Source organism: Panthera uncia, chromosome D1 (genome assembly GCF_023721935.1).
Source record: "Panthera uncia isolate 11264 chromosome D1, Puncia_PCG_1.0, whole genome shotgun sequence".
In the NCBI taxonomy this organism is placed as follows: domain Eukaryota; kingdom Metazoa; phylum Chordata; class Mammalia; order Carnivora; family Felidae; genus Panthera; species Panthera uncia.
Genome location: NC_064808.1, coordinates 17131700 through 17148212, shown reverse-complemented (window position 1 = coordinate 17148212; position 16513 = coordinate 17131700). Strand labels below are relative to the sequence as shown.

The 16513-nt window shown below is 56.5% G+C and overlaps 1 protein-coding gene across 3 annotated transcripts in view; it reads left to right on the top strand.

Annotated features, from left to right (window-relative positions):
• The window catches only part of CD82 (CD82 molecule), a 49337-nt gene that overhangs the window by 17501 nt on the left and 15323 nt on the right, over window positions 1-16513 (top strand). For 2 of the 3 annotated variants that reach the window (XM_049617638.1, XM_049617644.1), the window contains 3 exons: window positions 3542-3614; window positions 8904-8986; window positions 14615-14687. In XM_049617638.1, the coding sequence (XP_049473595.1) occupies window positions 8924-8986; window positions 14615-14687 (136 nt within the window). In that variant the 5' untranslated portion in view covers window positions 3542-3614; window positions 8904-8923. The remainder of the gene's footprint in view (window positions 1-3541; window positions 3615-8903; window positions 8987-14614; window positions 14688-16513) is intronic. The other variant, XM_049617631.1, reaches the window with a different exon arrangement.

Sequence of the window (16513 nt, the reverse complement as noted above, 5' to 3'; positions counted from 1 at the left end):
TTCCTTATCTATTAAATGGGTATGGCAGTATCTCTGTGGGGTTCGTTACAGAGATTAAATAAGAGACAGTGGGAGTGGTATGATACAAACTATAAGGTGCTGTTACTCCTGTGCCACAGTCCGGCCAGCCATGGTGGCTGCCTGCGTTCCTGGAGTGCCCCTGGCCTTCTTCCTCCAAATGCCAGGAGTCAGTCCCAGCTCCAGGTGTTAAGGTCCTTAGGAGAGGACCCGTCACCTGGGCTCATGGGATGGTGCGGCAGAAGCGGGTTCCGTATCTGTAAGACAAACAGGAGGGCCTGGGGCTCTAAGATCCTGTGATTCCTGGGAGGGTCTGATCTGAGTGTCTTCTGACCCGGGATGGTGGAGGTGGTGGCATTCGTACCCCCATGTGAGAGATGAGATGGGAAGGCTCGGAGAGGTTCTGTGAAGCAGAGCTGGGATTCAGACTCAGGTCTTAAAGGAAACGTGAGCCTAATCACGTTCTGTGGCCTTGTGATTTTCCTGTTGCCCAGAGAAACGGCCTATTATACTTTTTCTTTTCTCTTTTAACAACAACAACAACAAAAGGGAAGATTGGGGAATGAAAAATAAGATCATGCAGAGGTCAAAAAGCCAGCCCCCGGAGCCAGCCGAGGTTTCAGGAAACACATCACCTGCCCCACATGAAAACAAACACAGCCACCTGTGACCAGCCTCTTTTCATGGATGACCAGGACAAAGTCCAGAGAACTGGGGAGCTGAGTGGCTGAGGACTAGTTTGCGGGTGGAGAGCCCGCAGGATAGGCCGGTTTCCAGAAACCAACAGCCAGGCCAGGCTTTCTCTGAGTTCCTGGTGAGATCAGGTGAGATCAGTTGTCAACTCACCAAACTGGCTGGCCCTCCAGGCCTCAGGCAGGCCTCTGAGACACAGCCAGAGGCTCAGAGACAGAGGCACCGCCCATGCTCAGGTCAGAGGCCCTGTTCCTTGGCCGGCCCAGCCCTGCCCTGCCCTGCCCTGCCCTGTTTAACCCCTACCCTCTTGCCCAGGAGCAGCAGCGGTCACACTCTGGCACGGAGGCCCCCAGGCCAGGCATACATTTGGAGGCTGGATCCAGCCCCCTCGCGCCCCCACCCCCCACCCCCGGCGAGAGCGCTTTGGACTGTTGGTCAGGAAATCAATGACTCTGGGTAGTAATCATCATTGTTGTAATTTGATAGCATTTATTTGACACTTCCTGGGGGCCAGGCACTTTACAGATATTAGCTCCTGGAAGCCTTGCCATAATCCATTAGTCCATTTTACAAGTGGGAAAGCTGAGGCACCGTGGTGAAGTGATTGCTCAAGGGCACATAGCTGGCTACGATGCGCAGATTTGGTATCTTCAGGCAGGGAGGGCGGGAGGGATGGCCAGGGTGCCCAGCACAGACTGAGCCCTACTATGCATAAACCTGACTGTGGTTCGTCTTCATACCTGTGTGGGGCAGGTACGTTTACTATGCCCATCTGCTGACAGAGGCAGCTCTGTAGTGTTTCCCAAGGCGATGTGGCTGAGCTGAGGCATATGAGGCAGCTCGGGGGTGGGAACGAAGGGCTGCCGTGTGACTGTCCTATACCTGTCTATGCAGAAGGCCCGGGGAGCCAGGACAGGCAGCAGGTGGCCTGGGGATGTCCAAGTCCTCCCTGTGCGTCAGCCCTGATCTTGCTGTGTGACTTGTGAGCTCTTGCTGTCTCCATCCCCTCTGGGAAATGCGGGGATCTGGAAGGTCTTCTGCAGAACAGATATTCCTCCTGGGATAAATCACCCCGGTGTTGTGTGGGGGAGGGGTGGCGTGAGCCTCTAGCAAGAGGAGCAGAGGTACAGGGAACTTCGTGTGAGATTCTCCCCAGCCAGGCCCTGCTGCCCCAGGACCCGCAGGCCTGCCTGCGTCGCACTGGGAGCAGAGGGACCAGGCCACGCTGGGGACCAGGCCGATGGAAGTGGGTCTCAACACATTAGCATCCCCTGGAAACTTAAAAGACCCTGTAGTCTGGACTGTAACCCAGACCAATTTAATCAGGATCTCGGGGAGGGGGCGGGGTGCAGGCACGAGCAAGCTGTACAGCTTCCAGGGTGATTCTACGCACAGCCGAGATTGGGGACCACTGCCCTAAGCCAGTTGGGAGATGGGCGAAGTACGAACCTCTTGGCTTTCCAGGGTGAGTGACCCAGGGAAAGCACGCGCCTGCCCATCTGCATCTAGGGATAGGGCTCCCAGCTTTTCTGACCTAGAGGAGATTAAAATCCATTCTTGGGAGTAAGCAGCCTCCCCTTCCCATAAACCAACAACGTCATTCTTAAGGACCAGAAACCTGCAGGTGCAGGATCAAAGTTGGTTTGTCTCATCTCCTCTGAGAAATCTTTCCTGAGCTCCCCAGACACCCCCTTCCCCTTCCTTCTTCCTGCAAATACATACCGAGCGCTTAGCACGTACTAGGCACAGCTCCAGGCTCTGGGATCCGGGGTGAGCGAGACAGACACAGCCCTCCCCTGAAGGAGCCATGTTCTAATGGGGGCTCTAGACGCACTAAGTGAACCAATAAGCTAACTGCGGTGAGCAGGCCATGTGATAGGCCCCAGTGTCCAGGGTGCTGTTCCTTACAGTCAACAGGGGAGACCCCCTCACCCCAACCTGAGATTTGGACAACTTGGTTGGGGCAGGGACGGGGGCTGGATGTTGGCATGTTTGGATTCTGCTGTGCAGATGAGGTGTTCAGGGAAGGCCTCAGGGAGGAGGGAACTTGACCTATAGGAAGTGGAGGAACCAGCCGGGAGCTTTGGGGGAACCACCAGGACAAAGGCTCTGAAGCAGGCAAGGACCTAGTGTACCAAGTCACAGAAAAGAGTGGCCTTAGGAATGAGCGTGTGTATGGGGAGGGCCAAGGCGTGCGGTGCTGAGGACAGGGGAGGGGCAGGGCAAACCAGACGGGGCCCCGCCTGCTGCCTAAGAGGCTGGATTTTATAGGGGACATGTTGGCTACGTCAAGGTTACAGGGCTGCAGGCAGGGGAGTGACAAGGTCTGGTTTACGGTTTTCAAACCCCTTCCTGCAGCGTGGATGAGGGATGGGGGAGGACAGGAGTGGAGCCTGTGACCAGCAGGGAGCTGCACTGGTCCAGGCAGGAGGTGAGATTTGGGCTGGGTGAGGTGTGGGACTAGAGGAGACACCTTCAGGCTGCGGGATGAGGGGGAGGAGGGAGAGGGAGTGTGGGTGGGTGTGGCTTTTAGGTGTTTGGTCTGGGACAGCTGTTGGGTGGAAAGGCCATCCCCACCCCATCCCTGGCCCCCGAACCCTGCAGCACGTAGAATCCTTAGCGCCGGCCCCCGAGCAGGCGCCTCTGGTCTGGCATTTCCTAAGACGTGCTCCGTGTGGCCTTGAGGGCTATTAAGTGAAAAGTGGTTTCAGTTCAGCAGTGTTTGCCGCGGCGATCTTGAGGATGTTAACAGCCTAGTGTGTGGTGGCTCTCGGGGAGAAGAAGTGGCACTTTACACACCCGGTGACAGCAAACCTTCTGTTCTTAACAGCGCATCTTCGAGGACTCATTGTGAGGCGCCACCCCAGGAAACGCTGATCTGGTTCCAGCCCGGCATCGCACAGGTGAGGAGGCGGGCCCAGGGAGGGCGGTCACCGCGCTGGGTCCGGTACCCCGTGTCCCACCAGAGTGGGCACTGAACCCGCACCTCCCCACTCTGGGCCTGCCGGTGCCGCTCCGTCACGTAACTGTTTTCCACGAGGCCGTTTGGGGACATGCATGTTCCAGGGTCAGGCTGGAGGGCCCCTGCCAGACTGAGCCTCCTACCCTACGAGTGCAAATTCTCAGGTGCCCCACACGGACAACGGTGCTCACGAAGACACCAGGTCTTTCCCAGTCCTGCTTCCTGTACCCAGGGGGCTTCGGGGAAAGTGAAGGAGCCTTGGCGGTGGGTCCTGGCACCCAGAGCTGGCTCAGGGAGCTCGCCCCACAAAACCCCCACCCCACCCCTTGGATGAGGACAGAGGAGGTCTAAAAACAGTCTCCGCTGACTCAGGGGCCGTGGGTATCAGACCCCTTTCAGGTGGCTGGGCGCTTGAAAGTCCACGTGTTTTATCTGGAAGTCCCTCCTCACTTCACCATCCCTCCATTCTCCCCTCCACCCATCCCTCCATCCGTCTGTCCATCATCCTTCCATCCACCCAGCCCGCCAGTTATCCCTGCATCCTCCCACCGCCAACCCCCATCCGTGGCTCTGTCCAGCCACCCGTTCCATCTTTGATTCTGCAACATTTGCTGGGAGCCTACTTTGGTCTCATAAATAATACATAGTCTTTCCCCTCAAAGTATCACGGTCCACAGGGGAGATGGACAATGAAGTAGACAATTACCATACAGCATCATGAATTCTAGTGGTAACCTCCATTTATTGAAAGCCTACCATATGCCAGGCATTTGATCCACATTATCTAATTTAATCTCCGGACAAAGCTTCCAAATGGGTTTCATTTTCCTCCTTTCAAAAATGAGTAAGGTGACGCTCAGAGAGGTTAAGTCAGCTGTTCAAGATCACACAGCTGGGAGATGAGAGAATTACATTCAAACCCAGGCAGGCCCTCTAACGCCGGAACCTGTTCTTGGAACAACGAATCCAGTATCCGAAGCTATTGGAAGGAAGCGGAGAGGGGGCGTGGCTAAGCAGCAATCTGTGTTGACAGGGACTAGGTGACTATGGTGGTAGAGACAAGGCTGGCTGGAGTAGAGGCGTCTTCCTGGAGGTGGTTTCTGAAGTCAGTCTTGAAGGATGAGCAGGCGTTGGTAAAATATCAGCGCAGTAATCTCTCAGTACAAATTGATTAGGCGTAAAATGGTGTATTTGGTCAATTTAAATTGTGGTTGCTTAGAAATGGTCAATTTACCTGCTATAAAGTATAACATAAAACAGTCCCTCCTACCTACTGCTCAGACAGCTGTCGGAGACTGCTCTGGAATTTTCCAATAAAACGCGCATTCGTGTCATTCCCTTGTGTCGTCGGCCATCCGTACACGCTTGCCAGGAGGCGTGGGCAGACCCACCAGTGTTTACGGAAAGTATACACAAGGAAGCATAACGTTCTCTTCAACTTCATCTGCAAATGAAACCCTCACCCCTTACTTCTTCCACAAGTACCGATCGACACAGGCCCAGGGAGCCCTGACCGTACGAGGTACTGACTTATCTGTTTACAGCAGTGGGTTCAGTCAGGCCCCTCACTCTGTAGGTGAGGAGAACGAGGACCTAGAAGTCCCTTCCCTGTGGCCACGTGTTGGCAGAGCCAGAACTCTTATCCGGGGTCCTTTGTCTCCTCCCTGACTGCAGTTCTTACATTCAACTTTTGCCACCTCTATGTGCTACAAAATCTTTTTATGTTTTTTCCCCAACTATTTAAAAATGTGCAATCTGTTCTTAGGTCGCAAGTTGTACAAAAAAATAGGTGGTGGGTTGGATTTGCTCCACAGACCCAGTTGGCCAACTCTCGCCCCACACCAGCCCTTCCGCCTGTCTCGTGGATGAGAAGACTGAGGCTCAGATCCCCAGGCCTTCTGACCCCAACTCTGGGAGCTCCCTGATGTTGCTGCCACACCCCGTCTCAGAGCCACCGGGGCACGTTCTCAGCCTGGGCTGTGACCCCGGACCTTCTTGGGGCTACCCGTCTTCTCCGTGTCGCTTTGAGGGGGAAATGTCTGTACCTTACAGGGAAGAGAGACTTTGCACCCTTGGATGTTGGCCAGTGTGCCACTGGTTCTGGGCACCTTCTCCTCCCTCAGGAGATCCCCAGGGAGCCTCTGGGGCTTCCCAGATTGGCCAAACTGCCTGCCAGTCGTGGGGCTGCTGGCTCCTGTTCTAACATCTGAGCCCCACCCCCCCTCCCCAGCTGCCTCCCGGAGAAGATGGGGTGGCCTAAGGGGTTAGGTGGCCTGAATTCTGCCCTTGCTGGTCAACATACCAGTGACTGGGGACAAGCTCCTTCACCCTTCTGTGCCTTTCTTTGCTTATAGGACACGGAAGGGCTTTGCCCAATGTCTAGTACAATTCATGTGAGTGCCCGAGACCAGCGAGGTTGCTCAGAGTCTGGAGCATCCGTGAATACCAGTTTAGCAGGTTCTGTCTCCTTCTTGCCCGCTTGGGAATCCCAGCCGTCCCCAGAGATCCCTTTATATAGTCGAGGCCACTCAGACAGGACGCACTTCACAGGGGAAGGGTCTTGGGCTCTGGAGCCCACCCCTGCTTGGGCACTGTGCGGCTTGGATGAGTTACTTCACCTCTCTGAGCCACGTCCTCCAGGGATAGGAACACCTCCCTCGCTTTCTGGGCGCGTGAGACGCGGGTGGCCTCCTGGAGTCGGTGCCACTCATTGGCGGCCACTCTTCCTCACTCAGCGGGCCCAGACTTTACTCTCGTCCGCCAACTGCCCTTTCTTTCCTGAGCACCCACAACCCTGTGAGGCTGCCCTGGCGCCCCAGCCTGAGCAGAGGATGTGGAAGTGGAATGTGTAGAAACTCCCTTCCCGTACTGCCTAGAAACAGACAGACAACGGTTGCCAAAGACCGTTTGCGTGTGTCTCCGGTTGCACAAGATCCCAGCGCGCGCTGCTCGGGCCCTTGGCCGCTGCCAGAGCTCCGCGAGGCTCTTCCAGTGAATCGTGACCTGTCTGTAGACTGCTTGGGGCTCAGCCTGGGTCAGCCCCCCGGGGCGTCCCGCGTCACTTACAGGGAGGAGACCTAGCCAGGCAAGCATGAGAAACACGCCCCCTTCCCCTCCAAGAGAGACTCTTTCCTCTGCTGTTTCTTGTTCCGCACAAGTTCATGAAGAACCTGTGGTCTTCTGTGCTGGAGGGGGGAGAAGAGAACAGTCACGCTCCTTCATGGGGACCGTCCCCTGCAGGTCTCCCTCAGGCCAGGCCTCGGTTCAAGATCTCAGATCTCTAGACCTCCTGACACAGGGAGCCCCTGTTCTCCCCGCTCCGGATCTGGGATAGGCCCCGGGGGGAGTTGCTATGGCCGGGGTTTCCCTGGCTCCTAACTCCCCGTTGTTGTCCCTGCGTTTCTCAGACCCCAGCCTTGGACCCTGGTAGACTGGAAGAGCCGTTCAGGCCCCTCTCCTCACGTTGCACTTGAATCCCCGCAAGCCTTTGTTCAGGCTTTGCTTCCATGCCACTTGTAACAGGGCGCTCATTACCACTCAGATAGCCTTTTCCTTCTTTGGACGGCTTTGCTTCATGTTGTGCCCAAATGCGACGCACAGAAAGGCAGCTAAGGAAAATGTTCTCTAATTGAGACGTGAGAAAACTGAACTGGGTCCCTTGGGAGGTAGGTGGTGGGTCCTCCCCCTTAAGCCCTCTCCCCCGTTACTGGAGGTGCGGAAAGTCAAAGCGGAGCTCCCACTGGCAAGGATGATAGAAGATTATTACATGCAGAAAAGGCAGAGGGGACCTCCATATGGACAGGATGTATTCACAAGGCTTAGGGCTGCCTTTTACCCTTGCAAGAGGAGGAAGGGGTAAAGCCCACCCCTTGGCCCTCCTCCCCTCTGCTCTGTGGCCTGCCCCTCCACCTCCCGTCCGCAGGCCAGTGGGAACAGCACTGGGCCCAGTGCCTGCTTCCCCACCCCCAAGCCCAGCTCTGCCCATGCAGCTGCCCCATGCAGCTGTCCCGGCCCCAGCTGCCCGGCCCTGGCTCCTTTCGCCCCACGGAGCCCAAGAGCTGGGCTGTTGTCATTCCTGGATTGTGTGTCTTCAGGGAGGGGGCGAGGGCAGCCAGCTTCCAGCTTCCCTCTTCCGGCCTGAGGTCCATCAGTGTGGGGAGGTACAGCCAGTGTGCTCAAGCACAGTTTGTGTCTCAGAAGCACGAGTGTATTGCCCAGGAAAACAGTGAAAAATTGGGAACAACCATGGGTCTAATCATAGAGTGTTGATTACATGCTTTGTGATATATCTGTATCCGGGACTTTAACCCTAGGATCCTTGGGGGTTCCTGAGCGAGCTTTGTGGGGCCTATAAACCTCCGGAAATTATTTGCAAAATGCTGCCTATACATGAGTTTTCTGGAGGAATCTCGCCCTCCAAAGTGTCAAATGATCAGCAGTATGGAATCCTACACAACATGTAAAGTTGTGTCATAGAACATTTTATCAGCATGCAGAGATAGTATATTGTGGAATGAAAAAGGCGGGTTACAAACCACTCTATACAGTATGAGCCCGGTTTTGTTTAAAACCATCTGTTAAACACACATGCTGGAAGTATAGCTCCTAAAATGGTGACGGTTTTTATCTTTGGGGTAAGATAAAAGTTTTTGTTCCCTTTGTGTTATTCTGTATTCGTTGGATATTCTACCGTGCATATTTGTTCCTTCTTTGAGGAAAAGGTGGAGGGCGCACTCGGTCCATTTTCTAAGAAGCCAGAACTCTCCTTCTCTCCCAGCAGCCCCCTGGCCCCAGACGGGGCTGCAAATCTGTGCCATAAGCTGTGGTCTCACCTCTGAGTCTCCAGCAACCACCTGCCAACTTCCTTGCCTCCTCCCTTTGACCAGCATCCATCTGGGCATTTCCAAAGCCCAAGAGGGTCCTACGTGACTTCCCTCCAGGCCCTGCCCAGTTGAGTGGCCAACCCAGACTAACTGTCAAACATCAGGCAACCGAGATGGCCTGTAGGCCCGCACTTCCTGGCTGTGTGGCTTTGGGCCAGTCATCGAACCTCTCTGGGCCTCCGGGTACCATAAAACAAGACCTCGTGTTAGTTCCTCCCTCTGGGATTGCCGTGAGGATGAGCTGGGATGATTTGGGGGCCGCTGGGTCACTGATAGCGGTCAGCATTGTTCCCTTTCCACCTGGCCCAGCCTGGCCCTGACCTACCTGCCTTCTCTCCCCTCCCCAGGGAGCTCCAGGACCAGCAGGATGGGGTCAGCCTGTGTCAAAGTCACCAAATACTTTCTCTTCCTCTTCAACTTGCTCTTCTTTGTAAGTACGACCAGCACCAGCCGATTGCCTCCAACAGAGACTCTCCTCCTGGGGGCAGCCCAGCCTGAGGACCCTCCAGACGCTCCAGGCCAGCGATGGCAGTGGGACGTGGTCAGCGAGGGCCGAGGACAGACCACTGCAAACGGAACTGGGTGGGGCAGCCGGGAGATAGCCTCCCCTCCAGCTGGTTCTGTGGTGGAGCACTGGATGCCTCTCCCAGCTGTCCCCTCTCCTGTCCCCAGCACCGCGGTCCTGGGCAGTCAGGGTTGGAAGTAGGCACGGGTGTGGAAGAGCCCCCTGGGTGTCCCCTAACTCATCAGCAGGGAGTTCTCTGAAATCTTTCTCGTCCTGTCCTGTCCTGGCCCTCCCCCTACCTGTGTCCCCTCTGAAGAACTCCTGTTACGGTTCGAGATTTCAGCTGCCCCCCTCCTCCCTCACGCCCGTTGTGGGGGGCACACCCAAGCTCCCAGAGGGTGTGCAGGAGAGACCAGGCTTGGGTCCAGCGTGGGGACCCAGTCCCCCTTCACCAGACCCACCCTGGCAGGCCTCACCAGGTCCCCAAGCCATGGGGCCGCCCAGATGTAAGCCCAGTGCACATCTGGAGCTGGTTTTCCTGGGGCCTCAATTTTCCTCTCTGGCCTGGCACTGACTGATTCTTCCTGCTTGGAGTTGCAAGGATGATGTTGGGGTGTGCGTGTGTGTGTGTGTGTGTGTGTGACAGAGAGAGAGACAGGGTGTGTGTGAGTATATGAGTGCATGTGTGTGAGTGTGTATGAGGATGGACGTGTGTATGAGTGTAGGAGCAATGGGTGTGAGTGTTCATGCATGTGTGATGCGGTGGGGGGGGAGTGTGATGCATGTGTGTAACTGTACTTGTGTGTATGTATTAATGTGTGTGATGGGCAAGGGAAGAGTGATACGTGTTCATGTGCATGTGAGTGCACGTGTGTGAATGTACACGTATGTGCACGAGTGTGTGACTATACACATATGCATGAGTTGTGAATGTACACACGTGTGTGAGCGTGTGTGTGAATGTATGCGCGCGCGCGCGCGTGTGTGTGTGTGTGTGTGTGTGTGTGTGTGTGTGATGGGGTGGGGGAGTGGCCTGAGAGGCCCTCCTGGGCCCAGGGTGGTGCTAGGGGCTATGTCTCCTCTGTGTTGCTGGTTTACCCTATACTGTTAAAAATCAGGCTGAAAAAGAAGATATTTATTATGATCCAGCTTAATTTTTAAAAGTTACACACACACACACGAATATTTCTGAGAGGGGAAGAAAATGCCTCTCCGTGTTAGTGTTGGGATTCCTCAGAACTTGGATTTTATTCTGGGTGCTTCTCTGCGTTTTCCAAATCTTCCTACAATACACATGAATTACTTGTGGGGAAAAGACGTTTTATGTCAAGTTACACAGGATTGTAGACAGTTTGGAAAGTGAAGAGTCATTCTAAATCCCCCCTCATAACCGTAACCCAACAGATACTTACGAGTGTGTTGGCACACGCAAACACACACACACCCTTATGTGCATGCACGTGCACGCACAGCTGTGGTGCTGCCTGTCGGGCCGTTTGTCCACCCAGCCCCCTCCTCTGAGACCTTGCTGTGGCTCTTGTCCTCCCCGGATGGCAGCCGGGTCTAGAAGCTACCGCAGCCAGGGCCTGGGCACCTGGGCTTCCCCAGCTTGGCGGTCAGGTCCCTCCTGGCTGGGCCAGGCCTCTGGAAAACAGTTGCCGATGCAGCAGGGGCCAAGCCTTCCCTGGCAGGTGCTTGGTTCCTGGGCCTCCGCCTGGCTTCAAGTCCGGCCAGGACTGGGGGACAGGAGGAGGGTGGGAGTGCTGTGGTTCTACCCCTGGGGACTCTAGGGACTGAAGACAGGGGTCTGGGCTACAGCCTGGGGAGCGCCGGGGTTTGGAGTCCAGGGACACAGACAGCCCGTCTCACCCCGTGCAGTGGGAGGGAGGGGGTAGAGACTGGAGAAAGGAAGCAGGCTTGATGGTTTTGGCCGAGGGGTCCCTTCCCATCCTGCTCCTAGCCTGCCCCGTGGAGCCAGAGGCTGGAAAAGCTTGTCTCCAGCCAGAGTTTTGGGGGCTGGCAGGAGTCAGGTGTTAACTCCCCGCGTGCTGGGGTCCAGGATGGCCGATCAGGATGTGAGAGGGGGTGGGCAGGGAGAAGGGGAGCTTTCATCAAAGGAGGGAGAGGGGAAAGGAGAGACTCAGAGGGACAGTGCACGTTTGTCCGTTCACTCACTCCTCCCTCGTTCGCCATGTGTGTCCTAGACACCTGTGCATATTCAGACCCTGTCATGGGTCCCGGGTAGTCGCTCACCAACAGAAGGGCCATGGTTTCTGTCCTACGTTCTTGGTGGAGCTGGGGGGGCTCCAGTCAAGTATTTCTTCAAATGAATGATAAGACGGCATTTGTCCCGTGTGCTGGGCATGAAGGATACGGCCCCCAGGAGAGGTGGTAATAGGGCACTTGACCTTGTCAGGATGGCCAGCTGCAGCTCCCTGGAGTTACGTGTGGGGGGTGGGGAGAGAGGAGTCCGGGCTTCTGCATGAGTCCCGTATGGGGGCGGGGGGCAGAGTGGGGCTTTCCGGGGTGCGGGCCTTGCAAGCCTTCCAGGAAGGATTCTGGTTTTATTTGGTGCATGGTGGGAAGTAGTTACGTGATCAGACTTGTGGTTTGGAAGAGTCGCTCTGGCTGCTGTGTGTGTTCGCATATGCATACGTGTACACGTGTTCATCCTTGCCTATGCTCCCTGCTGACCCCGGGCTTCCCAGAAAATTGCCCAGTCAGCTTTTCTTAGGTTCACAGAAACCCAGAAGCCGCTTGCTGATGCCGTACTGTTCTGGGGGAAGCCGTTGCTATAAGGGTCCTGGCTCCCGGCTGAGCCCTGAGGGGAGATTCTGGTGGACCTGGGGGGCTGGGCGTTGTCGGTTAAGGTGGGGGTGCCCCATGGTCTCAGCCTTGGTTCACAGAGAAAGAGAGTGCCAGGGTGCCTCCGCCATTCTGGTTGGCTGCCTGGCTGGGGCTGTTTCTGGCTGACTCACAGCCTGGCGGCTGGTCCAGCCACACAGATGTCAGTCTTTGGACATCAGACCCACATGGGGCTGAATGGATGAGTGCCGGGGACTTCCTTTTTGGGTGTCTTGAGGCGAGCCGAGGAAGTTAGCTGGGAAGTCCTGGATTTTGACCTACTTGGGATTATGTTTGCCCACAGGGAGTTTTCTGCCCTGCCCTGTGAGTGTAGGGAGTGAGCAAGTCAGGGGCTATGCCATACGGGTCAGAGGTGCACAGGAGCAGACTGTGGGCCTGACGCCTGGCCATCGGCCAGCTGTGCTGTGAGGGGCAGAGTTGGGGTGGGCAGGGCCTCAGGAGTCTTTGGGAATCAAACTCCCAAGTTCTGTAAAGTCCTGCTTCCTCCCAGCAAGCTATATAGTCCGAGGCACCCCCACCTGACTCGAACCCTCCGGCTCAGCAGGGTCCCAGTAGCCTCACTGTCCCCAGAGGCTGGCTTTCCAGGTGAAGACCCAGGACAGACCCCGGGTATCCCTGCTGAGGCCACCATCTGGCCTAGAGTAATAGACCTGGCTTTCAGCCCCTGATGGGAGGAATGGGCGACCTCTGGCAAATCGGGGCATCAGTTTCCCCATCTGCAAAATGACAGTAACAGGGCCCATCTGGCAAGGAGGGAGGAGGGGACTCGTGACCTGCTGGGAGACAGTGGGGGACAAATGTAGGGTTGCCATCAGCTGCTATTGTCTCTAAGGGGGTCAAGACTAGGGCAAGGTGCGTGAGGCACTCACTTGGGGATGAGAAATAGCCCCGCGCTGTGCCCTCTCAGGGCTCCACTCTTTTCAGAAGGAAAAACATCACTGGTACCGATCCTGCCTTTATTTAAAAGTTTGATATTTTGTTCATCATAGATTTTTTTTTTAATTTTTTTTTTTTAACGTTTATTTTTGAGACAGAGACAGAGCATGAACGGGGGGAGGGTCAGAGAGAGAGGGAGACACAGAATCTGAAACAGGCTCCAGGCTCCGAGCTGTCAGCACAGAGCCCGACGCGAGGCTCGAACCCCCGGACCGCGAGATCATGACCTGAGCCGAAGTCGGCCGCCCAACCGACTGAGCCACCCAAGCGCCCCATTCATTCATCGTAGATTTTTAAAATGAATTTTGGTTTTTAAAAAGTAATTGCTGCAAATTCTTATCTTGGGCTTTGTGTGTGTGTGTGTGTGTGTCCTCTTAATTTTTATGCCCAAGGCAAGCACCCCGTTTTCCTTACTATGGTCCTGGCTCCAGCTTTAATGACAGCACAGCAAGGCTGTTCAAGCCCCGTGGGCTGGGGTGCTCACCCCACGCTGAGGCTCAATCAGCAGCTGCTGGCCTCGCAGCTTAGGACCTGATGGCTGAGCGGGGAGCCCAGGGCCTGTGATGGAGGCGGGAGGTGGCATGCTAGGACCCTCAGGTGGGCTCAGGCCAGACCCCAGGTGAAGGCCAGCATTGTGGGGTGATGCAGGGTCCTCTGCTCCCAAAGGGAACCTGTGCTCTTGCCCCGGCTACAGGCACTTCCCCAGCCTTTGCTGGCTTGGGGGGATGTGAGCCTCCGCTGGGGTCCCACCTGGGGAGTAGGCTCAGGTTGGGGGCCACCCTGGTGTGAGGCAGGGAATCCCTGGGCCTATGCCACCCATTCTCCCCAGGTTTACCTTTCTACTCCTGCCTTCACAGTGGGTTCCAGATCTCGTTCATTTCCTGAGCACTCAGCACCTGGTGAGATAGGTGCCCTGGGGATACAGAGCTGCATACAGCCCAGCCCTGCCCTCAGGGAGCTCACCATGTAGCCTGAGGACACACACAGCTGGTGACAGCCAGTAGGAGGGGCGCCTGGGTGGCTCAGTCCGCTGGTTTGAACTTCCATCTAGAGATTTCCGCTCAGGTCATGATCTCACGGGTTTGTGGGATTCAGCTGGGAGTCTGCTGACAGTGTGGAGCCTGTCTGAGATTCTCTCTCTCCCTCTCTCTCTGCCCCTCCCCACTCTCGTGTGTAGGCACGCTTTCTGTCTCTCAAAATAAGTAAGTTAACATTGAAAAAATAAAAGAAAATAAAGCCAGCGGGAATGGCTGTTCAGAAGGTTGCAGGAGTGGTTGCCACAGAGTAGGGGCCCCTTGGCCGGCCTGGGGGAGTCAGGGGGGCTCCTGTGGAAGCCGAGCTCTGAGGGGCAAGTGGCAAGTGGGCCTTGATGTTCAAGTCCGTGCAGGGTTTTCCCCAGAGGTGGTTTGGGATGTTTGTGGCCCCTGAGATGGGCTGGGGGTGAGGGGGGATGGCCCTGGGGAAGATCCAGGAGGTAAAGCAGGAGGGCATCCCTGGGGGGAGGCTGATTGACTTGGTTTAACCACCCATGGGCCTACGGTGGGGGAGACTGGAGGCAGGCCCTGCTGTCTGGATGGCTGGGGTGCACCGGGACTTGGGGTGCAGGGCCTGAGGCCACCCTGACATCCCTGGGCTGGGGCGGGGATGGAGGTGGTGCCCCCCCCTTCCCCCCGCCGTGTCCTCCTGGCCTGGCTGCAGGGGCAGCCCGCGGGGCCCTCAGAGGTCCCCATTGACTGCACCCTCTCTTTCCAGATCCTGGGCGCGGTGATCCTGGGTTTCGGGGTGTGGATCCTGGCCGACAGGAGCAGTTTCATCTCTGTGCTGCGTAAGGACCCCTCTGATCCCCCTGCCCGGCTGGCTCTGGAGTGGCGGTCCGGGGGCAGCAGGCAGGGCCACCACACGAGGACTTGAGCCTCAAAGCCGGTCCCTCTTCCAGCTGCCCTCAGGGCCTGGCCCAAGTCCTGTGCTGAGCACTCTGCCCTGGGCCCCCTCTGCAGGGGTTTTCAGAAGGAATTTTCTCTCCCTCCCTAAACAAAGCTGCTGTTGTCTGGAGAACAGTGGGGGGTTGAGGGAGGCTTGCTCTCCCATTCCCGGCCCTTCCCTCAGCCCTGACCTTGAGAAAGCCTCTTATATTCTCCTTCCCTCCATTTGCCGGCTCAGCAAAATGTGGGCAACAGTCCCTCCCCAGTCAGTTTAGGTAGATGGAGGAAAGGCCGGGAAAGACGGATTGTCAGGAGTTGGTGACGTGCCTACTATGTTCCTGGTGCCAGTCAGACTCATGGGGCTTGTGGGCTGAGGAGGAAACCACCGGGCACAGCAACCATTGTTTGTGTTCCTTATGTGCCAGGCATGGGGCCAAATGTTTTACACATGACAATTGCCTTAGTCCCTCAAGAGCCCCGTGAGGTAGGGACGCTTCTGTTCCTGCCTTACAAATGAAGAAAGGAGGCTCAGAGGAGTGATGTCCCTGGCTCAAGTTCACTTAGCTTCGAGTGATGAGTGACAGGTGTGAGATTCGAACCCCGAGAGCTTTGGTCCTGAACGCTGCCCATGGTAGGGGAACCACAGCAGGGAGGCCCCTTCTCTCACTCTTGAAGCAGGAGGAAAGAAGCCCAAGGCACTCTTGCACCGCTGACAAGAGCCCTTCCAGGTCTACACACACACACACACACACACACACACACACACACACACACACAGCCTCCTCCAGGAAGCCTGCCAGGCTTGCTGCACTGATCTCATGGCTGCCCTGAGGTGGAAGGGAGGCACGGCCGAGGGCCCCCGAGTAGCACAGGGATGCCACTCCCATCAGTGAGTGCATCCTTGGCTCGCTTCCCTCCCAGCTGCTGCTGAGGCAGCAGGTTTGGACTCAGGCCCATGACAGCTGCTTGATTTGAATAAAGCGGAACCAGGCTAGGATGGGTGATGGAGAGGCCACACCTGTCACTGTGCCCCCAGGGGGCTAGGCTGCCCCTCAGACCTGAAAGGAAGCAAGGACGGTCCACCCTCCAGCCACATCCGATGTGGCCTGGGGCTGGTAGTCTGGCCTCTTCCTGAGGGGCTGCAGACTGTACCCCCATTCTGGGGCTAGGGTCTGCATTTCCCACCCCAGCGGGGTGCCCACGCTCCCCGTGCCCACTCTCCATGGGCCCTGATGAGGCCCAGGCTCCCCACTTCCTGGCCGTGGCCTACACCCAGCAGGCACTACGCCATGGGGCAGAGTCTAAGGTCCGGCTTGCCCACTGCATCCCTGCCCTCTGCACCTTGCCCCAGGCTCCAGGAACCTCCTGCCGCTTCTCCTGCCTCCTCCCATATCAGTTCTCAGACTCTGGAGCTGCCAGAATTTAGAGGTCCCCTAGGGGCACCTGGAATGTTTTCACAAATACAAGGGCCCCCAGGGATCTGACTCCATTGATGTGTGGGTGGGGGCCTGGAGTACTATGGTTTTGAAAAAGCTCCCCAGGTGCTTCCCCAGCCAGGGCTTGTAAACACTAACCTACCAGAGGAAAAAGACTAAGAATCACACACAAAGTGAGGCTCAGAGCTGGGACCTGTGTCCCTGGCCTGCATGACATAGCTCTTCCCTTACCTAACCGTGGGTCCACGGGGCGAAGCGTTACATCTTACAGTGGGGGAAACTGAGGCACAGGA